The sequence below is a fragment of the Macrotis lagotis genome, chromosome 4 (assembly GCF_037893015.1).
Source record: "Macrotis lagotis isolate mMagLag1 chromosome 4, bilby.v1.9.chrom.fasta, whole genome shotgun sequence".
NCBI classification, from domain to species: Eukaryota; Metazoa; Chordata; class Mammalia; order Peramelemorphia; family Peramelidae; genus Macrotis; species Macrotis lagotis.
The window spans coordinates 83,119,139-83,146,352 of record NC_133661.1 but is presented as its reverse complement, the minus strand read 5'-3'; the positions used below and the strand labels follow the sequence as shown (position 1 = coordinate 83,146,352).

The 27,214-nt window shown below is 35.0% G+C and overlaps 1 protein-coding gene across 11 annotated transcripts in view; it reads right to left on the bottom strand.

Annotated features, from left to right (window-relative positions):
• Positions 1 to 27,214, bottom strand: part of CPEB3 (cytoplasmic polyadenylation element binding protein 3) — a 227,017-nt gene that overhangs the window by 55,763 nt on the left and 144,040 nt on the right. For 9 of the 11 annotated variants that reach the window (XM_074233373.1, XM_074233372.1, XM_074233378.1 and 6 more), the window contains 2 exons: positions 25,012 to 25,179; positions 22,326 to 22,415 (listed from right to left, as the gene is read on the bottom strand). In XM_074233373.1, coding sequence (XP_074089474.1) covers positions 22,326 to 22,415; positions 25,012 to 25,179 — 258 coding nt within the window. The remainder of the gene's footprint in view (positions 1 to 22,325; positions 22,416 to 25,011; positions 25,180 to 27,214) is intronic. The other 2 variants (XM_074233370.1, XM_074233375.1) reach the window with 1 other exon arrangement.

The window sequence follows — 27,214 nt, the reverse complement described above, 5'->3', positions numbered from 1 at the left end:
TATAGTCTGACAATGTAAGAATAATGGACAACATAAAATGCTTGTATGTTGACATTGAGCTTCTAAAAAATTTGAGGGCACTTATGAGTTATTTATTACTTAACGTTTTCAACTAATCTCCAATTCCTCCATTTGGTCTATGATGGCTTGTTAGCACTATTACCTTAGATTTCTCCATTTTCCTACCTCAGAGTAGAAATAAAAGGCTCCATGCAGCAATTTTTTGATCCATGAACATATTGAAAGAGGTGAGGAAACTGAATCATATCTCACATACATATGTATTACTACCCTTCCATTGTCTGCAGAAGCTATTCTGATTCTTGAAATAGAAATTGATTTAAAAGCAATATTGAGACAAGCATCGACACTTCAGAAGATGGATGAAGAAAAGTGTCTCTTGCCTCACAGAGATATAGTGAACAATAAGAAATACACAGAGATGACCAATGAGCCCATTTGTTTTGTTTAACTGCACTCTTCATTATATAGGAGAGTTATGTAGGGGAGGTGGTTAGTCTTTGGAAAGTTCTTTAAAAAGGCATTAATAAAACATTTACTTTAAAATACATTACTGATAAGTAGATATTGGTTATCATATATTTTCCCAATAGAAATCAATAATTTTGTTGGGATGGGTGTAATTTTAATGATAAAAGTATCCTTATAAATAATCAAAAAGATTGAGGCCCAATACTGTAAGGCAGCTTTATTAATATAACCCCATTTATTATCATTGATTCCAAGTGCCATCATCCAATTATATTTTATCCCTCCAACCTCATCCTCTTTTTTTGAGTTTCAATAAATGAATAGAACTGGAACCACATAAAATCATAACAGCTACTGCTACTACTGTAGCACTACTGTATTTACTGTACAGTACTTACTGTACTACTACTACTGTAAGTACTACTATCAGACACTTATTAAATATTTAATCCTGAGGGAATCAAATCTCTTGGTACTTCCATCTCATTTGTAAAATGAGGTTAAAAATCATTATTGTCATAACATTATTAGGTTGTTATTGTTGAGATGAAAACTTTTTGTAAATCTGAAGGTGCTATATTCACATGAGCAATTACTGTTATTAGTCACTTCATCAACAGTTTGACATTTCACAGACAAGGAATCCCTGAGATTAACCCCTTGAAAGGGGTTTTTAATCCTCCCCATTTGACAGTGAGCCATATAGCTCTTCTGAGTTATTATTAATGGGAAAAGTCATGACAGTAAAATAAAATGGACCTGAGATTACCATCTAATTTTGCACTATAGTCCAGAATTGAAGTTTCCTTGGGATGAAATGGATCCCAATGGATGGGGAAGGTCAGACAGGAAGTATTCATGACATTTGCTATATTGTAAAGGTATCAAAAGCTGAACACAGTGGCTGATTACAAAGCAGTTTACAATTCTATACTCTAAAAAAAGAAAGCAAGGACTGGTACAGATATCACTCATTAGAGGAGCCTTGGGATGGATCTAAGATGAAGAAATTTAGAAAGAAGAAAATTCAAATCTGACATTTGAGTCCAAAAAAATCAGCTTCACGAATAGAAGCTGAGGGAAGGTTAGAAAGCAATTTGTCTGAAAAGGATCTTAAAGTTTGAAATATTGAAAGTTCAGTATCAGACTTAAGTGCAAATGTGACTGCCAAAAAAGAAATTTTAAAAAAGCTTATGTGATCTTGGGTCTCCCCAAAAGAGTATAGTTTTCAGAAATAAGATGACAGGAGAAATATCACATTTAGTTCAGATATACATTGATAAGCTAGAGGGCATCCAGAAGAGAACAAGCACAATTGTAAAGGATCATGAATCCATACCATATGAAGATCAATTAAAAAAAAATTAGAAAGCAGAGAAGACTTAGATTGACATGATAGGTATCTTCAAGTTTGTGAAGGATTGTCAATAGAAAGAATTGAATTACATTAAGTCTCTTTGGCCCCAAAGGGTCCAAAGCTGCTGAGGTTCCTTCCCCACTTAAAAATTCCATGATCAAAAAAAGTTTGGTTTTTGATGGAGGTCAAATTATGCTGATGCATATGATGGAGAAGAACATGAAACATGATGGAGAAAAAGTCTGCACTGGTCACACAGGCTTCATTTTTTATTAAGATATGAATCAATGAGAGAATTTTGATTGGAGAGTAGCGACTTTGCTCTGCCTGTTCTGGACAGCACATTGTCCTAACTCTTTGCCAGTGTCATGGACTATCAATTACCTGAGTGCTTCTCTAAGCAGAGGCAGCAAAATTCTGCCTCTTCCCAGAACTCAGCGAATGAAATAAGAAGGAGCCAGTCAACAAAGCATGAGTGGCACCACCATTGTCAGGGTGAGTAAATGGACATATAGCTCTGGACAAATGAGAGGATGAAGCATAAGTTGAGAAACTGACACTCAAGCTAAGTAAGTCAGAGATTAAAAACTGATCTAGGCAAGTGGAAATTCAAAAAGTAGGTAAAAGAAGATATGTAGGTATAGATGTGCAAATTCACACACATATACATATATATATATGCATATATATGTATGTATGGATACATCAGTGTGTGTAAATACATACAAAAATAACAATCTTCAAGTGCAAAGCAGGAAAGGATAACCCTCAGCTACTTAGCATCATTTTTGCAAATGGCATCAAACCATCAAACCTTGAGAAAGCTAATAAAAATTTAAAATATTTAATTCATGAGGGAATAATAATTCTCATATCAAAGAGAATACTGAAGATGTCTTTGTTTAAAATGCAAATATCATAACAGAGTTGGCCTCATCAAGGTCTCAGGTGAATTTCTCTGAACCCATGGCTTTATACAGTTATATACAGAGAAGGCCTTTTTCACAAAGGTATATTCATTGAAAACAACATCTTAGATGACTATCGGTTCTTGGAGTACTCTTCCAGAGATGATGGCAAACTATCAAAGGGAAAAAAAAGTCTAGTTGAGTTTTATATGTGGCTCCTGATATTCATTTTGTACAGTCATTCCTATCCAAGAATCCTATTCTTACCTCTGCCCATTTCTCCCTCTGACCTCCTGAATCACACGTCAGCTCTGAGCTAATCTCAGACCAAAAAGAAGGTAAGGTGAAAAGAAATCTGGGCCCTCATTTCAGAATCTGAGCAGCTATTATTGCTGTATTACATTGATCTATAAAAAAAAAAAGAGATAGTCATAATAATGCTTCAGGAGGAGCAGGAAATAAACTCAGAAATGTTTTGTTATTGAGTGAAAAAATTGATAGATCAGATCTCAAATTGTATTATAAAGTAGTAATCATCAAAACAATCTGGTACAAGCTGAGAAAAAGAATGACGGATCAGTGAAATAGAACAGACACACAATACACAGCGGTACATGACCACAGTGCTCTACTATTTGATAATCCCAAAGTTCTAAGCTTTGGGGATAAGAACACTATTTGACAAAAATTGCTGGGAAAACTGGAAAGCGGTTTGGCAGAAACTAGGCATAGACCAACACCTCACACTGTATATCAAAGTAAAGTAAAAATAGGTTCATGAGTTAGATACCATGGGCAAATTAGGGCAACATGGAATAGTTTCCCTGTCAGGTCTATGGATAATGGAAGAATTTTTGACCAAACATAAGATTAAAAAAGCATTATAAAATATAAGATGGATGATTTATATTAAAAAGCTTTTATACAAAGCCAATATAGCAAGATTAGAAGGAAAGCAGAAAGTTGAAGAAAAATTTTTTTATAGAAAGTATCTCTGACAAATAGAGAACTGAGTCAAATTTATAAGACTACAAGTCATCCCCCCAAGAATATAATTTATCAAAGGATATAAACTGGCAGTTTTCAGACAAAGAAATCAAAACCTTCAATAGTAATATGAAAAAAATACTCTAAACCACTATTGATTAGAGAAATGCAAATTAAAACAAACTGCTCATACTTATCAGATTGACTAATATGTCATAAAAAGAAAATAAATGTTGAGAGGGAGATGGGAAAGTTGGGACACTAATATTTTTTTGGTAGAGTTGTAAACTGGTTCAACCATTTTGGAGAATCGTTTGGAACTATGTCCAGGGGACTAAAATTTTGCATACCTTTTGACCCAGCAATACCATTCATTATCCAGTCTACACCCAAAGAGATTAAAAAAAAAAAAAAGAGTTGGGGGAGGACTTACTTATTTGTTCAAAAATATTTCTAGTGCTCTTCTTGTGTAGGCAAAGAGTTAAAAACTGAGAAAATGCTCATCAATTCAGGGATGGCTGAGCAAACTGTGGTATATGATAGTAATAGAAAACTATTATGCTATAAGAAATGGTGAGGGGTGGCTAGGTGGCGCAGTGGATAGAGCACCAGCCTTGGAGTCAGGAGTACCTGGGTTTAAATCTGACCTCAAACATTTAGTAATTAACTAGCTGTGTGGGCTTGGGCAAGCCACTTTAACCCCATTGCCTTGCAAAAATCTAAAAAAATAAAAATAAAAATAAATTGTTAAAAAAAAAAAAAGAAATGGTGAGCAGGTTGATTCCAGAAAAACCTGGAAAAAATGATGCAGACTGAAGTAAGCAGAACCAGACAAATGTGCTACACAGTAACAGCAATATTCTATGTCAATCAATTGTGAATGACTTAACTATTCTCAGCAAAAAAATTATCTAAGAACAATTTCAAAGGAGTCTTTAAAAATTTTTTATTTAAGACAATGGGGTTAAGTAACTTGCCAACGTCACATAGCTAGACAATTATTAAGTGTCTGAAGCCAAATTTGAACTCAGGCTCCACAACTGATGCTCTTTCCACTGTGCCACCTAGCTGCCCTAGCCTGTGTTTTCTTTTACAACATAACACAGAAATGTTTTGCATGATTACACACATAAAACCAATATCAGATTATTTATCATGTGAAGGAGGGGGAAAGGGGGAGAGAGATATGCATCAACACAATAAATGCTATTAGTGAAAATACTCTTTCAGAGACAGTTCTTTTTAACTAAGGTATTTTCATGTCCCATAGGATGTATATAGACTTTACTGAGTTGGTTAGGTTGGGAATCTAAGTATTCAATAAACCATTGCCAGAAATTTTTCTCTGCTCCCTGGTCATATAAGTAACAGGCCATCTGAACTTCAGATAGAGAAAGCACAGCCTAATACTTCCCTCTGTAATTTCTCCCAATGATTAAGTTCAACTCCCCTTCCTATTTTAAACACTTCACTACTGGGGAGTAGCAAAGTCAACCTCCTGAAACTTCCAAAGCAGTTACCAACACACACTAAAAGTCCCAGGAATTGAAAGGAAGAGACAAAAAATAGAGGTGATATCATTTACATCAGAGATCAAATCTATTGTGGTTTGAGTTTCTTACAAAGTCCTAAAGAAATATGGCATTTATCCCTACCAACTAGCCAACGTGGCATAAGGAAAACTCAATATTCTTCACTTGCTGAATCATAACCAACCCCCAAAGGGGGGGGGGGAGGCAAGGAGGTGAAACTTCAGCTCTTTCACATTCAGGTCCTGGTACCTTATGGAACACTGATTTCTAGTAAGAGATAAATAAAACCAAATTCCATTATTAAATTAAATAATGAAAATGTTTCCTCCTTATACAATTTCTTCCCTATATTAATTTTTACTCTGGTCACATAACCAGAAGAAAAAGGAGTATTGAAGAGGTGTTGTGGTAATATAGCTTAAGGAGGAAGGAGGAACAAGGAAGTGGAGTAGAAATAGATTAAGGAGAAAAATATCCTCTGTCAGTCACTGGAGGGGACAAGGAAATAATCACTGACAGATGCTATCACTGTGTATTGGTAAAACAGGTCCCATGACTTCAAAGTGACAAAAATCTTTGTGAGCAGACATTGCTCCTTTTACAATTTTTAATTAAATGCAAACATAATAGATGAAAAAGGAGGGAAATTAGTGGGAAAAAACACCAATTACCATATTTTGCATAATTTTAATTTGAATAATGCAAATTCAAATACATGCAACCAATTCAGGGGATTCATAATTTGCATTAATTGTGACCTAGTTGTAGTTCTGGCAAGTGGTGATGGGGCCTAAATTAAGATGGTGACCCTCATAGTGGAGAGGAGACAGATATGAGAGAAGCAGATGCCATTCTACCTTGACAACTGTATATATTTGGGGAGGGAATGAGGTAGAGTCAAGAACTGAAGATTGAGGTTCTGAACCTGAGTGAAGGGGAAGGAAGGTGAGGCCACAAAAGAAATGAGTAAGCCAGGAAGGGTGGCTGGGGTTGAGAAAACAAATTATACAAATGACATTGGTTTTGTTGGTAAGGATTCATTATGATTACAACAAAAGTCTTCAGTATTTGTGAAGGTGAAAACACTGAACCCTTTCAATAAAGAAAAGAAAAAAACTTTGGTGTCAAGTTTTAGGGTAAGAAATTGGAAGATGTTTTCTAAGAGCTTAAGTCTTTTTTTTTTTTGCAAGGCAATGGGGTTAAGTGACTTGCCCAAGATCACACAGGTAACTAAGTGTTTGAACTCAGGTCCTCCTGACTCCAGGGCCACCTCTCTATCCACTGTATGACCTAACTGCCCTCCCCACAGGGTTTAAGTCTTGAAAACTGATAAAAAGTTGTCCCTAAAACAGTCGTGTTTCATATCATAGGATCATATATCATAGAATTAGATTCTCACTGAAAAGAAACTTAATTAGTTAATCTATACCCTGCTCCCATTCCCATTTAACAGATAGGAAATGGAAAACCAGAGAAGTTAAGGGATTTGCCCAAGGTCAGTCACAACTAAGTGGCAAAGCCAAGATTTGAATCTAGGTCCTCTGACTGTGAATGCACTTCCTTTTCAGTGTAATATGTTGTGCTTCTTGCTACTACCATTCTAAGTAATCTAATATCAAATATGGGATTTGCCCATAGTCATATGGCTTACCCATCCTTATGATAATGAGTTTCTTATCTATATATCTTTATTATCTATATGGAAAACAATTTCCATGTGCAAAATTCTTCTTTTCCCTTCCACCCCCAATAATTGTAATATTCAGGCAGCACCTACCTGTGTTTGATCTCAACTAACAATCTTCTGATCTGTGTATCATTTTGCAGAGAGAATGCAACACAGGGTCACAGATTTAGAGCTGAAATGGACCTTATATACCATCTCATTCCATACCCCATTTTACATTTTACATTTTACAAATGAAGACTCTATGGTATACACAGGTTAAATCACTTGTTCTTAGTCACATAGGAAGAGGGGCAGGCAAGATTTAAAGGCAAACCCTGATTCCAAATCAGTGCTCCTTCTACTGTAATAATTTGTGGTGAAGAGCTTCCAGGTTCATGAGAAATAAGGAATAATGCAGCTGGTAACATTTAGACTAGAAAAAAGAAAAGGGGGAGACAGTAGAAGATGGGGAACATAGGTAATGGCCTTCAAGGATTTGAACGGCTATCACCTGGAAAACAAGTAGAAATAGTAACAGGCAAAAATTGCAAGGATCCAACTTCTGCCTATAAAGTAAAAGTTCCTTAACTACTAATAGTACCTACAAGTCGCATTAGAGGTTTTTAAAGAAAAGGTCAAATCATTTTACCATAATATTACTAGCACACTCTAACCAAACTCCACCACAAAGATGCAAAAATCATTGTTCAAAAAAGACAATCAAAACATAAATGAATCCAAAGGCTATTGACAGTTGCATTTTTAAAGGGTATGTTTCCTTTTTTGTTTTGTTTTTGCAAGGCAATGGGGTTAAGTGACTTGCCCAAGGTCACACAACTAGGTAATTTTTAAGTACCTGAGGTCAAATTTGAACTCAGGTCCTCCTGAATTCAGGGCCGGTGCTCTATCCACTGTGCCACCGAGCTGCCCCCCCCCTTTCTTTAACTAATATAAAGACAGGTTAGACATGACTGTACATGTACAAACTATATCAGAATACTCACTGTCATGGGAAGAAGGAAGGGAAGAGAGGAAGAAAGAATAATGCGGAATTCAAAATCCTACAAAAAAATTAAGGTTGAAAACTAGATTTCCATGTAATTTGGAAAAAAATAAAATTTAGATTTAAAAAATATGTTTCTTGATCTATCCTAAGTCACTACATTTAATTTAAAGAAATCTCAGGATAAAATTTTAAAATATACAACTGAACATTAATGAAATGAGAAGAGTAACTAAAACAAAATGTTAGGTTTTGGAGGAAACTAAAGATTCATCTAGTCCACAGATATCAAACTCACCTCTCATTTGTCTCAAGAATTCAAGAATACTGCTCAAACTTGTATTTGGGAAATATTTCACAAATTAAACAAAAATACAATGATATTGTTAATTTGTGTTTCCTAAATTTCTATTTGAGTTTTATTGATCTAGTCCAATTGGACAAAGAACTACTCCCCTCTATAATAGATAACAAGTCATCATTTAGTTTCTGTATGAAGACCTCCCGTGGGGAAACTCACTAAACATCAAGATACCACACTCCACTTGGGGATGCCTCTCATTGTTAAGCCTATTTTTATCTAGACCTAGATTTTCCATTTCTACCCAAAACCTCTAATTTTGATTTCTAGGACTAAGCAACAATAAATCTAATTCCTCTTTGACCTCAGGACCCTTCAAAGATTTGAGTTTTGTCATACATTCAAATATTGACTCAGTTATCTAGCTGATGTACATCAGATTCACAGATATAACAGAAAAAATGGAATGTTCAGAAATCATACATGATTCATAAAAAGGTATTATACTCTATATCTTCTAGTACACTTGAAAATTCCATGTCATACATATATATTATATATATATATATATTATATATATATATATTTACATATATATGCATACATTAAAGGATTTAGAGTTGGGATTGACCTTAAAAATCATCTAGTTCAATCCTTCATTTTACAGATGAGGAAACAGAGTTCCACAGAAGCTAATTACTTAAAAGTCACAAAAGAAGTGGTTAAAAAGTAGATTTGGGATTCAAACACAATTCTTCTGATAGCAACCCCAGTGTTCTTTTCACAATATCATACTCCTTATATAAAGAAGGTTTATTCAAATATGAAAATTATTGTTCTTCCACAACTGAGAAAATGCTGTATTAGAACTCAGTTCCCTTGTTCCATGGTTCATATAGCCAATAGGGAGTCTTTCTCTCATAAATAATATTGAGTCTGGGCCTAACATTCAAATATATGGGATTGATCCTGGGTTCCTCATTGTGGTGCTATTTCCACACTTGCTGTCCTCTGAAGTGTTCCTGGCAGATTTCCTAAATAAATATACCTTTTAAAACTTGGATTACTTCCCCTTCAGAGACATTTTTTATTTCAAAATTGAAATTTATTCCTCTATGAGGTCAAGGACCAATGAAATCACAAATAAGTGCCAGGAAAATCTTTTCCAAGATCAGAAATAAAAATGCATGTCTGCCTTTCAAAGCATCAGGATGACTTTAAGGTAGTTTTATATTTTATGCACTTATTGTGATCCCTTTGATCTGGATGTTTCTTCCAATAATGCAGATGGCAACTCATCCATTTATGTCTATTCTGCTGAGATTCTTGTCCATGTCTTCCCCTTTAAGTTCACCAGAAAGGATAAAACTCACATGCTCATCTCTTCCAGATCGTTAAAAGAGTATTTGGGGGGCAGCTAGGTGGTGCAGTGGATAAAGCACTGGCCCTGTAGTCAGGAGTAACTGGGTTCAAATCCGGTCTCAAACACTTAATAATTACCTAGCTATGTGGCCTTGGGCAACCCAGTTAACCCCATTTGCCTTGCAAAAAAAAAAAAAAAAACCTAAAAAAAGTGTTTAGGAGGTCCTAAAATCCAAATATTTGATTTAATCTAACACTATTACTTAAAGGAATATTTGCTTATTTTCAGAAAATAATCAAAATTTAGATTAGACCTAGGAGATGGTGATGAAGTTATTAAATCAATCCAATTCTTGGACAGGCATATTATAAGGAGAAAACAATGGTGTGACTAACTGCAAATTTCTCATTTTTAGACTTTACTTTTTTTTAAAGCTTTCTAAATTACAAAAGTAAACAAAGGTTTTGATGGTAAACAAATGGGATCTGAATTCATAATTGAAGTTTAACAAATTTTGTTACTAGTAATTTCTCTTTCAATAGACTTTCATCTTTATTCTAGCTAACTTATTCAATACCTCATGACAATAGCAAGAGAGTGTCAAGCTTATAAGGACTTATCTCAACTTCAATAGAATTGGGAAAGTGTTTCTGGTGAAGTTTAACTCATTGCAGAACATACTCCTACAAAAGAAAGGAATAGGACCTTCTGATGGTCAACTCCATCCATCTCTGCCATTCCACAGAACTTACACCCATTTAATCAATCTTAAAAAAAAGAAACCTGAAGTTTACACTCCATCCTTATCTAAATTTCTTAAGTATCTTAGACACAAACACCTTTATTCTGAAAAATCTTTTTCTGCCTTGAGCCTCTTCATAGGACTTTCCTAGATTGCTTCTCAGGACAGCCCCAACATCTCCTTCTACTGACTGGGAAGTACCTTAAGGATCTCAACCTAGTCCTATACGTTGTCAAAGCACAAAAACTGAACAAAGTATTCTATTCACAGAACTTTAACTGCCATTTAGCACACTTTCTGTTGGTCTTTCAGCAAAATATTTCAGCAAAACACTGTGCTGAGAGAGGTGAAAAGATAAATAAATAAATATATAATATAATATAATAAGAAATTTTATATATGCACACCATTATTAATATGAGCAGAATATAATGACTAGCCTAAGAAATATAAACAAATAGACATGAAAGAATAGAGAAAGAAGAGAGTAACTCTGAGTTGGGAGAAGATAGTCAAAGAAGATTTTATGGAAGAAAGCAACTGAGTCATAAAAGAATTATGATAGGTAGAGACAGGGATGAAGTCATTATAAGGAGAACTATCATGATGGTTATGTGAATGAAGCACAATGCACATCCCTGAATTCTGTGATTCATTTGATTCATCTATTTGGTTACATTTAAATAGAACCAAGTCTGAAAAATGTATACAAAAACTGTTGAGGGCCTTACACTATTAAGTTACTTTGAAAAAGTCAAGAAAACATTTCTGTGAACAGATCCACCTGAGTTGAAATGGTTGCTTTCAGTGGCTGCATTTTCTCAGTTTTAAGTTGTGAGACAATCTGAGTTGCAACATGTTAAGCACTGCACTTAGCCAGCCAAAGGGCCCAATCTCAAACAGAACACACAGATTAAACAAAATTGACTATCAACATGGTTGAATCCTTCAATTTTTAACAAAAAAAATGTCTTCAACCTCTTAAAGACCACCAAATCATCCCTTCACTTTAAATTTTTGTTGTTGTTATATAGATGTCTTATAAGATGATTCAAATGAAATGTGCTTTCTGAAATTCCTTTAGAATGTGGCAGACAGGGATGTTCATCTTCTATCCCTGGTATACCTATCTTCTGCTTCTTCATCCAAGAAGATCAAATTACTATTATCTCAAGCAAAAATAAATCTTTTGGGTACTTTCTGACTCAGTGCTTTCCTGCATATAACATATTTATTCTTGCTGGCAAATTCTGTCTCCCCAATTCTCCTGATGCTTCCTCCTATACCTTTTTTCCTCCTTTTTTTCCCCTGCTTCTCTATTTTTCTCTCTGACTCTCATCATAGGAGAGAGGTTATCCTGAAATTCTGAAGAACAATACATATGCACCTGAACCAAAGTAGAAAGGTTTTGAGTATGGCTTAACTCAGTTTGAAGAGGATCATCATCAGAAGGTTGATGGACAGAAATGAAAATTTGAAGCAACAGCCACTCACAAAGACCATGGAGGCACAGTGTGATCCATACCAAAGGAAGCAATGAACCAAGTGCATGATCCATGGTTCATCTGAAGAATTAGGGCGGTCCTTTTAAAACTCATTTCTTTTACTCTGCTAGACATATTCACTTTCCCAGTCTCCCAAATGATGCTTCCAAGGGTTATTCTCTCTGTCACTATATGCTCATTTCTGCAGATATTCAGTATAACCAAGATATTCAATCCTTACTTTTAAAACCATTAATCTGTCCACCCAAGCTTGAAGCAAGAGCAGATTAGATGACTTCTCAATTGATATTTTAGAATCTTTAATTTGCTTGCCTAATCACTGTAGCTGACAGGCTTCTTTAAATATCTTAAAGACAAAAATATACCTGCTACTCTACCTTCTCCCCAAATTAATAAAATACTTTCTTTGGCCCAGCTTGGCAAATTCATTAAAGCATTCCCTGATTAAATAATATAGGGAGAAGGCACCAAGTGAAAGAATTCTCAGGGTCTCTTGAATTCAGAATACTATAATACACACCTAGCTTATATTTTCCCCCAATTGTCTCCACATATTTTGTTTGAGTCTCTCAGATTACATCATAGAAGCATAGAACATTAGAACTAGAAGGGATTCATGGATAATGAACTCTACTCCTCTCATCTGACGGATGAGGAAAGTGAGGTAAAGTCCCCAAATCTACTCTTCTTTCCACCTCACAATGCTCTCCAGCACTCCCTAAGTAGAGAACCTGAATCTCTTTCTACTACTCCTTTCTGGTAAAAAACAAAACAAAACAAAAAAAAACAATGCTAAGTGGTCAAATGTAATTAATAAGCAAATAATAGGATGGGAAAAATTCTGTGAAGCCAAATGATTTCAGTTGCAACACATTTTCTGTAACTTTATGGGTAAAACCTTTCAGAAGCAAAGCTATAGTCCAATGGAATATTTTAAGAATGCATGGACAGGTGGCCAAACATTCAGGGCACATGTGACTAGAGCGCTGGTGCCTTCATCCTCTATGGAGAAGATACATATTCAACATGAGCTACTTGTGTCTTGCAAGTAGTGAAGAAAAGCAGAGATCAAAATCATTCTGCTTCACAATTTGGCTTGATTAGTTTACATAATCTCCTGAGGTCTTGGAATTATAGCTTAAAACATCTGATTTCTACTCAAGCTATTCTGGAAAAGAAAAAAAAATTACTCTGAAAGCTCTACTTCCTCAAGATATTCTGAAAGCCAGATTTAAAGAATGCTTTTAAGGAAACAAAGAAGTGAATGTTCCCATGTCTTCTGAGAAGCAACAGTGATTTATATGGTGGTCTTTTTCTCCTCCTTTATCTTGGGAAGCTTATGAGAAAGAACACTAGCCTAAAGACCATGATGCAGGGAGACACAACAGAATACTGTGGGATTGGCAGGCTATGCTGAATTACTTCTTCATCCTTACTATTAGAAACTAGATTTTGAAATAGGACTCACATTGAGATTATGGTTTATGTTTTACTAAACCTTTCCCTTACAAAAAATCCTAACATGTAGAGGGTGAAAGGGTGTGTGTGTGTGTGTGTGTATACCTACTCTCCAACTTACTTTTAGAGAGTTGCCTGAGGCATTAAAGTTAAATGTTCTGCCCAGGGAAGATCACACAATCATTAAAAAAAGGTCAGACTTCAATTCACGTTTTCATTTCAGCTACATCTCTGTTTTACAGATGAGGAAACTGAAGCACAGAGAGTAGAAACCATGGGCCCAAAGTCACTTTAAATATGGGTCTTGGGCTATGTCCCTGGTTCCCATGCTTCCAAATATAGTATTCTTTCCATAATACCTCAGATGCCAATGGAAGTGGTGGCTAAGGTGCATTCCAGCTCTGATATTATATAATTCCATGTATTAGTAAGTTTTGGGGGTGATAAAGCATGATTTTATTACAAGATGAACTTATGATAAGAAAATCCTCTTTTACCAATGAAAAACCTGTAACTATCATTTTGTACACTTTACATTTTACTACACAGTTTCTGATTTTTCAAGTGTACTGCTCACTCCCATGTCCAGTTGAAGTGAGAAGTGCCAGCTAAGCTTTGGAACCCTGGCCAATGTCAGATCCTGTGACATGCTCACAATACATAGATAGAACAGACTATTACAAAGAAGAAAGAACCAAAGGACATATCCTGAGGATGAGACAGCATAAATGAGCAGGAAGTGCCATAAATAACATCCCAACTTGTTAATTTCTCGGTATTGCTCTGCCTTGCAAAAATTCTAAAATAATTCACCTGATCACAATTTATTTTCAACTACTTCTTTTCCATGGATGATACCCATCTAGAAAACAAGGGAAAAGAGCTTTATTTTTTCACAAGGTATAAACTGTTCCTATTTGAGCAAATAAGGAATAATCAATTGCAAAACTGTTAATATTACAAATATAGCAGGGAAAAAAATAGCAGGGAAAAAAAGTACAAAAGTCTCTGGCACCTTTGAACATGGGAAAAGGACATCAAATGATACAGGACTCTCCATAAAGTTCAAGAGATCTGCTGTGTCAAGTTATTATCTTCAATGTCTTCAATATAGCAGTTTGGTGCCCTAATTATATGTCACCACTTAAAAGAATGTCTTGGGGAATATACAGATTTATAAAGGACAATAATAATTTTAATTTCATAAAACTGAATTATCTTGTTTGGAGTTTAACATTTCTCTCTATCCTAACTTTCAAGTATAAAATTAAAGTGAAGTTAGAAATTACAAGTATAATGGTCTCATGCTGTTTCTCTGGTGATATCTCATTCCACTGTACCTTGCCTGTACTTAATTCCTCCTCTTCTCCATTTCTCTAGCCATGAAAGATTTTATTACTAAGAGCTCAAATGCTCAAGTTGGATCTTGGCCATCAGATTCCAATGCTGTAGACTCTGTCTTTGCTCCTTTCCCTGCATTTAATTATATCTTAGTCACCTGGTTAGATAGCAGTCAAGGTAATTTTGCCTTGGGGAACTTGAGAGCAAAGCCACTCTAAACCTAAAGTCGGGTTGGCTCAATAAACAGGAGGTAAGGAAAATTCCCACAGTTTTTGGCACTGGGTAAGTATCATGAGCAAGAACAATCTACTGCTGCTTGTTTCCTTCCTGTCCTGGAAAAAATGAATATTAGCTGAAATCTGTCTGACTTCTGTTCCTTTTACTCTTCTGAAATTGCATGCTCAAAAGTCAAGAATTTCCAGCACTCATCCTCTTTGACATCTCTACAGTGACAGTCATTATTTAATAATTACAGTCTTTCTAAAACCCTCCATTCCCTATGGTTCTATGACTTTAAAATAACTTCCATTACATAATGTCTTATGGTTTACAGGGCTCTTCACATATACTTATTTGATTTTTAGAAAACGTCATGTCATAGGTACTATTATTCCCTTTTTATGGGTAAGGAAACTGAGGCTTAGATGGGTCAAATTATTTGCTCAGGATTATACAGTGAATAAGCATCTGAAAGATAATTCAAGCTCAGTCTTTCTAACAAAATTCAGCTCTCTATTCAAGAGACTATACTTATCTCTTTGGATTTCCTCTAACATAATTCTTTTTAAGCTTCCCCTTGCCCCTTCTTTCTCGGCATTCCTCAAAATTCAGGCCTTTGTCCTCTTCATATTCTGTCTTCATTCTCTCCCTCAGAGATTCATTCAGTCCAATCTGTCTGTCCGTCTCTGTCTCTCTCTCATTCAGCCTTAAAGTTGTCAACATTCTTCCCATGAATGAAGATTGGTTCCTTCACCTTTTCCCCATATTTAGTCAGTTACTAAGACTACTGGATTCTCCCTCTACAATGTTTCTGCCCTCTATTCCTTTCTTTCCAATTTCACCCTTCTGTGGTTATTGCCCTCACAGCCTCATTCTAGATTATTTTAAGAATCTTTAGATTAACTTTTGGTGCCTAGTGTCTTTCCTCTTGAACAATTCTGTTAGATGATTTTTACAAAACACCACTTTCATTAATATATACCAATTAGTGCTTTTCTTAAAAAGTTTCAAAAATCTGAGGATTAAAGATATGGAGCAAGCTCAGGAAAATTTCAAGATATGCCCCCTCAATTTCCATAATAGACAAGACAAAATTAAGACAACTGTCCAAATTAGACAAAAGACTTAGGAGAGGCAAAATGACTTCTCTATATAGAGTCAAAGGGGTAAAACCAAGGCAAAGTGCAAAGCCAGGTCCTCTGAATTCAAATTTAACATTCCATCAGCTATTTTTGTTGACTCATCTGGTGACCACATGTGCAACCTCAGAATCATAATATGATCTTTGGTCTCCTTCATATCACATCTGCAATCAGTTGCCAAATATTACATCTGACCTTGTTCCCTCTATTCACACAGCCATTTCCCTAGTTCAGGTAGTTATTACTTCTAACTTCAATTACTCTGATATCTTCCCAAATGGCCATTATGACTCTAGTTTCTGTCCTTTTAAATCCATCCTTCACATAATTGCTAAAGTTGAATTCCTATAAAGTCCCCCATGTGGAATTTAAAATCGTTCATAATCTGGTTTCCACCTCATTTCCAGAGTTATTCTTCATTATTTCCCTTTTATATACTCTACAGTCCAGCCAAACTGGCCTGCCCCCTGTCCCTCACATACAACATTGCCCTACTCCTCTCTCTATGCCTTTAAAAAAGGCAAGAATTGCCTCATGCCTGAAATGCACTCAGTTCTTTGTCTATGTCTTTAAGAATCTCTAGTTCCACTCAAATGCCACTTTCCAGAGAAAGCCTTTTCTAAACTCTTTAAAATTACCTAACATCATTTTGATTCTATGCTACATTCACTTCTATGTTTGCAAACTGTCAGTCATGATAGAAGGCAATCTCCTTGAGGGCAGGGACTGTTTTTGTCCCTATATTCCCAGCCCCTGGTGCACTGCCTGCCCCACAGCAATCAAAGAACAAGCACTGTGCTAGACACTATGCTGGGAGTCAGAGATACAATGATAAAAGAAAAAAAAATCCTTATTTACATTCCACCAGTGGAGACAACATATATACATATATATCTCAGCACATGCAGCATACAAATAAAATACATTTGTGAAGGGAAGGGCTGGGAACCCAAGACAGTTGGGAAATCAGGAAAACTTTATGTAGAAGATGGAGTGAAGATTATGTTGAACCACTGAAAGGATTCAATGTGGCTGAAGAGGGCAATAATCCAGGAAAGGGGGATAGCAAAAGCAAAAGAATGTAGATAAGGAGAGAATATTACCTGTATGAGATACAATTCAAATCTACCTTATCTCTCACTACTCCCTAATATAAATCCTTGACTCCAGGTTTGTCCTTGACACTCTTCCTCCCAAATACACATGCTTTAGATGTATATATGTGTGTGTGTACATACACACACACACACACACATATATATAAACACTTTGCTTCAGTATTTTTTTCTATAAAATGTCTTCTTCCATTTTTCTCTTCACTTATATCCTTTCCCTTTAAGCTGAGATGGAGGCCAGCTTCTCTTTAAATCATTCCAACCCAAAGTCATATTTCTTCTTTTAAGATCCTGTGGAACCTACTGCTGATACCATCCATTTGACAATGCTCATATACTCTCTTACAGCATTAGCTAACTTTCACATGGGGGTCTTAGCTTTTCAAAGATATTAACTGGCAGCCTGGAATTGCATCTCATATTATTGCCTGGATGGCTCCTTACATTACATGGTACAGGGGCTCTATACTGTTCGTACAATAAACACTGTATTAATTGTGTCCAGTGTAATGTAATCATTTGCAATGTCTCAACATCACTTCTTTCTGGTTAAATTCAATAATCACTTAGGGCAATTATCATACCATAAGAAATTTGATTATATTTAAGATGACTAGTTCACAAAATATGCCAATTTTACTTTAATACAAATCATATAAAGACATATAAATCTTCTTCAATGTTTTGACAAATTGGATTTCCTTCTGGTTATTCATAATTAAATTTAGAGGAGACTTGGGTTCCATGTTATGATCAAGTGACAGGAACATTAATTTTAAACTATTTCCACTATGGCAGAACCCTATCATATTTGCTGCCACTCCTTTCCCTGAAAGGCTGTCTTATACTTTAAAGACACAAGAGAGGATCATATGATAGGAGATTCCTCTCCATTTCCCATTATAATGGAGAAGAAAATAAGAAAAAAAGGAGTAAATAATCTACATGCAGACAGAAAAAGGTCCATCATCTTTTCTTGTTTGTTCCACATCTATATCAATCAAGAAATTTCTTTCTCCAATTACTGACCATACATTTGGCAATATGTTTGGCCCATTAGGGCACCAAGATTTTTTGAGTTTATAATCTATATTTAGGAAGCTAGGACACACAAAGCATCAGAGAACAAGACAGTACAGAAACTTGTATAATAGAAAATTAAGGAAAAAGCCAGTGATGTAAAGTGAGAAGAGAAAGCCAAACTTTGAAGGATGGGTAAGATATGGAATGAGAGAGCATTCTGAATGAAGTCATATTTAACTGTAATTGTATGAATTACTTATTCAACTAAAAAAATTTGAGTGCCTAACAATGTTATTGAACTATATAAGGAAGATACAATTTCTCTTGAGCAATTTTCAATTTATTAATCATTCAAAATGAAAACTCTATTGATACACATTTTCAAAGCATCGAATTTGCTAACATCACTGAGGGAGACTAATATTAATGCGTTTTTGAAAAGATCAATTCCCCTAGTAATGTCTTCAGTTGTCCTTACTCATTAAATTAAAAAAAATAGCTGCAATCATATCAGACAATATACCTAATAATTATATAGTATTTTAAAGATTGCAAAGTACCTTAAATGTATTACCATATTTCAGAGGTTGTGAGAGTAGAAAAAGATCACTGACATGGGAGTCAAAAGACTTAGGTTCCAATATTATCTTTGACACTTTCTACTTGTAAAAACTTTGATAAATATGTCCAAGTTGAACTCTTTGGACTTCAGTTTCCTCATCTGTAAAATAAAAGGGCTTGGCCAAATGATCTCTGCAGTCCCTTCTAGCTCTTAATCTTTGATCTTCACAATGATCCCTAAAGATAGAAACTTAAGGTCAGCAATATAGTGACTTTCTCAAAGTCACAAAGCTAGTAAGAGTCAGAGGCAGGAAATATAAAACTGATTTTCAATCAATATTACACTTTTCTTTCTCTAGAATTTTCATTGATTCAATTGCAAATGTCCTTCCACTTTTATAAGATATACAGAATAAGAATTCTGTCTAGAACAAAAATTCTTCCTTTCTTTTGGGGTATCTTCACCTCACCTGTCTTTTACTGTTCAAAGTGCTACTGATGAAACCATCAAAATCCATTATTTTTTCTTCTTCACAAGAACCTGTCACAATAGAACTATAAACCCCTCAGCAACCTCCTGATGGAGGTTATAATAGATTATAACTTCAATATCTCCTGATTCTTCAGTTCCCAGCAAGTTTTTAAAAGATAGTCAGTGGTGGCCTGTTCAAATATTTAAGAAGGACAAGATATGCTAATTCCACAATCAGACTTTCAGAATTGGAAGGGAATTGCAGCAAGTCATCTAATCTAACCTTTACCCCCAAAACTGTTCATTCATTAGCTCAGTCAACTAGTAAAAGGAGGTCGCTGGACTAGGTTACCTCCAAGGTTGTCCCTAGATCTAAGCTCCTATGTATGCCCTATTTATTCATGAGCTTGAAATGTACTAAGAAAAACATCAGATCAAGTTCAACTCTACCCACAGAAGTGCCACTAATTACCAGACAGCCAGAAACCAGCTAGAAATAATGCAGAATTGTTTAAGATAAACTCATTAGCTACAGCCAACATTCTAGTCAAATATTTATTAAGTGTTTGTGTGTGAGGAATTGAGCTAGCTATCTGGGACAAAAACTGAAGGAGTTTATAGGGACCTGTGCAATCACAACTTGAAAAACATTTTTACACACACACACACACACACACACACACACACACGTATGCATGTGTATATGTTATATAGACATACATAAAATTCAAACTAAATATGAAGAAAATACAATATAATTTCAAGAGGGAGCGAGCACTGACAACTGGAAAGAAGGCAGAAATCCAAAAAGGCTTGCTTTAGGAGGCAGCATTAAAATTGTGCTTTAAGAATCCTAAAATTCAAAGGAAGAGTATTCTTTTCAGACAGGGCAGGATAGCCTGTGCAAAGGTATTGAGGTAGGAGATGTGATTTTGCATATAGGAAACAACAATCAGCTGACAAGAAGTTTGCAAAAAGAAGGGATATGAATTGAGAAAGATAGCTTTCCACCTTTCAGTAGAGTAGGCAAGGATTCAACTGTGAATGTAATAATAGATTTTCTCTTTTGGACTATACTTCCCCCTCTACCTTAGATTATAAGGCATAAAGGGAAGGCTGTCTTTTCTTATTAAACCCCCACTACCAAAGTCTTCTAAGAGCTGTTTTCATTTATCATGGTAAACTGTCTAAATTTCCTTTTATTTCCCCTAAAAAAGATCATCCTCAGGATCATGTTTACTACTTAGACAGGAGAGTGGTTTAGCTTTTGCTAAATAGCAAAGTTGATTTTTTTTGTCTTTTAAATGAGGAAATTCTATAGAAGTAGGTTAAAAATTGATGGCACTTAGTAAATTATTTAGAGCTCCATAATAAGGGGGTCAGTGAGAGCAGAAGTTTCTGTTAGACTGAGTCATTTGCAATTAGGTCAATGAGATGCTGCCTTCATTACTTAAGTTAAGCCACAGCCTGGAGCAAAAATTATTTATTTTTGCATTGTGTTTTGTATTACTGGGGAAAAAAATAAAATACAGAAAGGTCCTGCAGAAATTTGGGATAAATGTGTCTAAAGCTTGTTTTCTCATCCTGTTTTATTTGCAAGTGAACTGGTGCAGCATAGTAAAACTTGGCACCTGTCTCCCTCCCAAAACTGTTTTCAAGATAATCCAAAAGATCATGTCCCTTTCAGTAACCAAATTTGGTAGGTAGTACACAAATAGGTGATACTCCCAGTATTAAGTCAAATCAAGCCTCCTGGGCTTAATGCAAACTGTTATTCCAAGAAAAAACAACAGGTTGTCTAATGCACTGGGAAAAAAAAATAAGGCAAATTTAAATGGGTAAAAGTGATTTTTTTTACGTTTTTTTTTTTGGCAAGGCAAATGGGGTTAAGTGGCTTGCTCAAGGCCACACAGCTAGGTAATTACAAAAGTGATTTTTAAAGAAGATCACTACTGAACATGAGGGGAACAATAAATCACTGTTAGTGAAGCTATGAATTGATCTATCTGGAAATATTTAAGAAGTCATAGGTTGTTCAAACTTTGGATACAGCGCTTCCATTAGAGGACATAAAAGTCAAGGAGGTCAATAACTAGGAAAACAATTGCTCTAAGTAATGAGGAATATTGTGGAATTTCATCCACTATGAAAAACATTCATAGTGAAGAAAAAAAGTAAACAGAACGGATGGATGCCAATTAAGAGAAACGGACTCAAAAGATCTTGGTTGGAGGATATAAATTGAGTTTTATCTTGTTAAAAGACATTGAAAGAAATGTGGGCAGACCCATATGGAGTGATACAGTGAATCTAACAGAACCAAGGATACAACATACATAGGACAGAAATGAAAATAATATCATATAAAAACAGAAGAACTTTGATGAATTATAATGAACAATTTTGGTCTTAAGAGAAGACTTTGGACATAGTTGCTTTAGTTGGTTTACTTAAATGTTTTTCTCCATACAAATAGGGTTCAATATGAGAGCAGAGAAAGTTAAGGAGAAAAGGCAATACAATTACAAAAGGCAACCATAAAACTTTTAATAATAACAAGACAACCACAAAAGCAAATTCCAAAACAACCTGGAAAAAAGTCAATTTTAAAAGTCATGTACTAATTTTTACTTTGAAGTTGACCCAGTTGATAAATGGGGCTAAAAAAAACTCACCACCCACCTGGGGCCATGGTAGGGAGAGTTTCTTCATTTCATGTTTAATACTTCTAAACACATTGTTTCTTTGTTTTTTTCCCCAAGATCTATATCTCAGGATCATTCTCAGAATTTAAACCAGAAGAGATGGATTTAGCTTTTGATCCAAAGTGTTTAAAATATGATCACTGGATCTCAGTACTCTCTCCCCATATACATTCTAAAAGAAAAAAAAAATCAACATGAGCTAAAGACTGATTTCCAAATGGTGTTCTATGCCTCGTGGTTGAGACTAGGAAACTTCTAGGGTGGTCTCAGAGAGAGGGGCTTGCTTTCTTCTCTCTCTACATATTTTCAAAATCAAATTATGATGGATTAAAAAAAAATTCCAGCCACTTCAAGAATTAAAAGGCTGCCTTTTATTGAATTGTCACACTAGTTCTAAAAACAGGCTGTATAGGCATTGTAAGCTTATTACCTTTAGGTGGAAAATATGACTTGCTTTCAGCTTTGTGAGGCCAGTCCACCACAAGAGGTCCAAACCTACGAAAGCTGGCAGTAATCTCATCTACAAAAACAAATAAGGAGATTTAGCAGGGAGAAAAGGAAGTCTTAAAATTGGCAAATAGAAAAATAGAAAGTCCTGCATAAAAAAAAAAATTTAAAGGCTATTCCCTAAAGTTATTTAACAAGAACAGCTGTAAGTTTTCCATAAAATTGCACTAAATCAGTGTTTTCTTAATTCATTTAAAAGCATGAAAACTCAGTTTTTCTCACTTTTGTATTACAAATTCCCCTTACTGCACCAAAGAGGATGGGAACAGTTCTGACACTAAGGAATTTGGTCTTGAGCAAAACAAGCTCAAAGAAAGTATGTTTATTTTATTTTCAGAAAAGAACAAAGATACATAGAATATGAAAATGTATTATTCCTAAGTTATTTTGAAATAAAAAAAAATCACATTAGTTCTACATTTTTTCTTTTTTGGTGAGTCTTTTGCCAACAGAAAATGTGTTTCCCTAACAGGTACATGGAATAACAGTGTTAAGAGAAGCATATAAATTGAATACAGTCCATGTTTATATATACTGTCATTTTCAATCAAATAATTTTTAAAAATTCTAGTAAATCAGATGGACCCTTTTTTATTCATGGCAGAAGATTAAAATAATCTTCTGAAACAGCTCTAGTTAAGTTTGAAATTAACAGATCTTTCAGTCACAAATGAAATCTCTACTTAAGAGGCAGGGTGGAAAACCAACAAGTCAACACTATGGGAAGAACTAAGATTAATTTTAATTTTTTTTATTTAAGGCAATGGGGTCAAATGACTTGCCCAAGGTCACAAAGCTATTCAATTGTTCGTGTCTGAGACTGGATTTGAACTCAGGTTCTCCTGATTCCAGGGCCAGTGCTCTATCCACTATACCACCTAGCTGCCCCATAAGATTAATTTTTAAGGTGTTTTTTTTTTGCAAGGCAAATGGAGTTAAGTGGCTTGCCCAAGGCCACAGAGCTAGGTAATTATTAAGTGTCTGAGACCGGATTTGAACCCAGGTACTCCTGACTCCAAGGTTGGTGCTTTATCCACTACACCACCTAGCCGCCCCCATAAGATTAATTTTTAAAACAGGAAGAGGACTTTATAATTTGATGCTCCAGCTCTATACCACTTTATGATTTCAAAGAATATTATTAGCATGATAAGGTCAACAAATCTAATCTTTACTCATTAAGTGAATCCCCTTTAACATCCTTAAAGTAGTCATGCAGCTTCAGCCTGAAAATGTTGAGGGGATGAACAGTTCATTATTAACAAAGTAGCCAAGTTACAGTGTTAATGTTCCAAAGTTTCCTTTCTTTCTTTCAAAAATTAAATTCTATTTTCTAGAAATATTTTAGTTACAAAAAAGATTCATTATAAAGATTTTCTTAAGTAGGTCTATGACCTTCTAGAACTGAGTTTGACACAAACTTTTTTTAAGCCACTTCTGACACTTTAGTATTTTTTCATTTTCCTTTATCTAGTTTTAAACTGAATTTTAGGCAAAAGTAAACATTTTCCCTTAGTACTATGCTACCTAAACATTTATCATAATATATTAATTTATGTTAAAATTTTCTAGTTTTAACCAATTGATGATTTTAATTATTGCTTTCACCTTTATAAGTAGGTCATATTCACATGTAGGTGACAGGAAATAGGACTGTGTTTTCTTTGACATAAGAAACACCCAGAAGAGGAAATTCCCTCTACCAATGCAGGCTAATACCTATAGAGTCTACTAGGACACCAAGAGATTAAGTGATTTACTCAAGGTCCCACAGCCATAATGTGTCAAGAGTTGATTTGTGAACACAGGTCTTCCTCTACAATATCCAGCTGTGTAGGTCATGCTTACAAATAAGTGAGTAAATAATTATGTATGCATAAAAATGTTTGTGTGTGTATGTAATATATATATATATATATATATATATATATATTAAATGTTAAATGCATCTAAGCTGAGATTTAATTAAAATCTTGGAAATTATCAACATACTCAGGGTTAAAACTGAGGTACAGAGACTAGATGATGTAGGATTTCTTTCCCTTCCTACATGTGAGGTTCTGGAAAGCGAATCTATATAAAGGACTTTTTATGTCTTTATGTCTTTTGAGTCCCTATGAAGGAATCTACATGGGAAGAATACATACATCAATCATATGCTTATCATAAATCTTTTTTTTTTTAGGTTTTTGCAAAGCAGATGGGGTTAAATGGCTTGCCCAAGGCCACACATCTAGGTAATTATTAAGTGTCTGAGGCCAGATTTGAACTCAGGTACTCCTGACTCCAGGGCTGGTGCTCTATCCACTGTGCAACCTAGCCACCCCTTGTCATAAATCATTTTGACCTTTTTCAAGAATGATAGATCAATACTCTAAGTAGACTCTAAAATAAACCAATACTCCAAGTAAGACTCTAAGAAGAGCAGGCCAATAGCTATGATGGACATGGCTTGTTTTTTAAATCAAACAAGTATTTATTAATCGCCTACTATGTATTATTAGGCACTCTATCAAGAACAAAATTCCTGCTCTCAAAGAGCAAGCAAATACAGAGAGAATTTTTTTCATAAATACACACACACACACACACACACATATATAAGGTACCTTCATCGATGTCAGGAGGGAGGCCCCCAACAAACACCTTTCTAGAATAGCGTTCCACTCTTTCACCATTCTGACAGCGAGTTGGAGAGTTCAGGCCTGATGATAAAGACTGGTCACCATGACTATCCTCTAGAAAGGCATCTTCAAAGGGAAAGAGAGAAGACCGACCTGAAACAAATTGGGGAGTTTCTATAGTTAAATATTTTTCCTGGAAAGTAAGTATTTCATTAGGAGCCCAAATTATGATGATTAAAAAAATGCATTTTTATTTCTGATTTCTTCACAGTAAATAATCTACAGAGCTTTTATATCATCAATCACTCAGTATCCCAAAATATCTCCAGTGTATTTATTTACACAAACAGAAGGGTGGCTACTTTCCTAAGGGTAGGGAAAAAGTCCAAATTTTTCAAGGGCTGTACTTTATAGTATTGTCCCTCCTGTCTTTCATTCCCAATTCTATTAGTTTCAAGAAATTTTTTTTTCCTCCAGATGATTTCTACTCTAGAAAGTAGAATCCTAAATCTTTTATGATTTATTCAACTAAATTCAATTTGCTAAGACTAAATGGAGAAGGATATTTTTGTCCAAGCCTCTTGAGTCTCCTTATCAAGCTCTCTGGAGGCTCAACTATAAGGCAGGCTACCATTGCTGTACACTACTTACCATGGGTATTGAGAGCTGAGAAAGACTAAGCTCTGGCTCAAATGGCCCCCAGCAGGGATAGATGAAAGTGGTATTAACAACTAAAAGAATTCTCCCCTAGTCCCACTTGATGACTCTTAAGTAACTGCAAAGATGGTGTGAAATATGGAAATCAATACTAGAGGAAAGATGAGAACAACACTTTTTGAAGAAGGCTGTTAACTTAATTTTAACCCTGAGAACACTTTCAGCTCTGTACATTTTTTTGTGCCTGAATCCTAAAAATGACAAAGTACATAAACAGCTGGCAAACTGTTTTCAAATTTTTTGCAATCTTTTAGTTATATATTGAATGCTTCCATTTATCTAGGTACTAGGGGAATGTTATATTCCAGATGAAAGGGAGGACAAAAATATACAGCTCCTCTCCTCCATTTTTATTTTCATCACTTTTGCTGGAAACCTTTCTAAAATGTCTTTTCTATTAGACTGCCTTGTAAGCAGAGTTTATTGAGCTAAACCTTTTCTTGAAGATATCATTTGGTGCATTACCATGAGTATTCATTTTTATGTTTGAGACATTTCTGCATCTTCCTTCTGTCTCAGACTGCCAATAAATTCCTAGAGAGCCTGCCAGAAGTAGTTAGCTCCTACTAGGGTAGAAAAAACAGAAAACTACTTTGAGAACTGCAAGTCATTAAAGTTCTAGCCACAGATGTAAAAGCTTGATTTAATGTAAGAATTTAGGAATATTCATGCAGCTTTTTTTCCCCTTTTAATTCCAATAAATTTCATGCATTATTCCTAAGGGTTGATGTTGCCAGAAACATGACCTCTAGATAAGTGGGGTATAATGATATTGCTATGCTAAGGCAAATACATTTATTCAAAACTCCAGCATGACAATAGACAGACCTGAAGACCAGCAGTTCTTAGATGCAAAAATCAACATCAATAAACATTTATTAAGCCCTTACTGTTTGGCAGGAATTGTACTAAGTGCTTCATAATTTACCTAAAGAGATTAGACTGTTTTATCACAATTAACTCTATAAGATTCTCAGAACTAATAATGTGGCCTAGTTAATGATGACTGCAAATTTTTCATTCACTGACTGAAGACATACTTTCCAATATAGGTATTTCCAAATCTTTAATTAGAGCAGTTTTCTTCAGAGGCACCCTCCCTTCCCAAATTTGGTTATAACATAATACCATCAGTAATCGACCAATAAGCATTTATTAAGCAACTACTGTGTACCAGGGTCTGTGTTAATGAAAGCAATACAGACATTATAGGTGTGATACTGTAAAATCTTGAATTTATCCAAATAACTACTCTCATGCTTCACTGTGGCAGGGAGGTGATCCTGGGTTTTAAGGGCTATGTTAATGAAAAATAATTCCTGGCAGGTATTAAAATAAGTTAAAAGATTTAAAACTCTTGGGCAGACTTTGTCTACTGTCCAATGTGCTGTTTGGCTCATCACCAAAAGGCAAGTTACTAGGATAAACATATCTCTCCCTCTCTCTCTCCCCTTTTTTGAGGGAACATGAC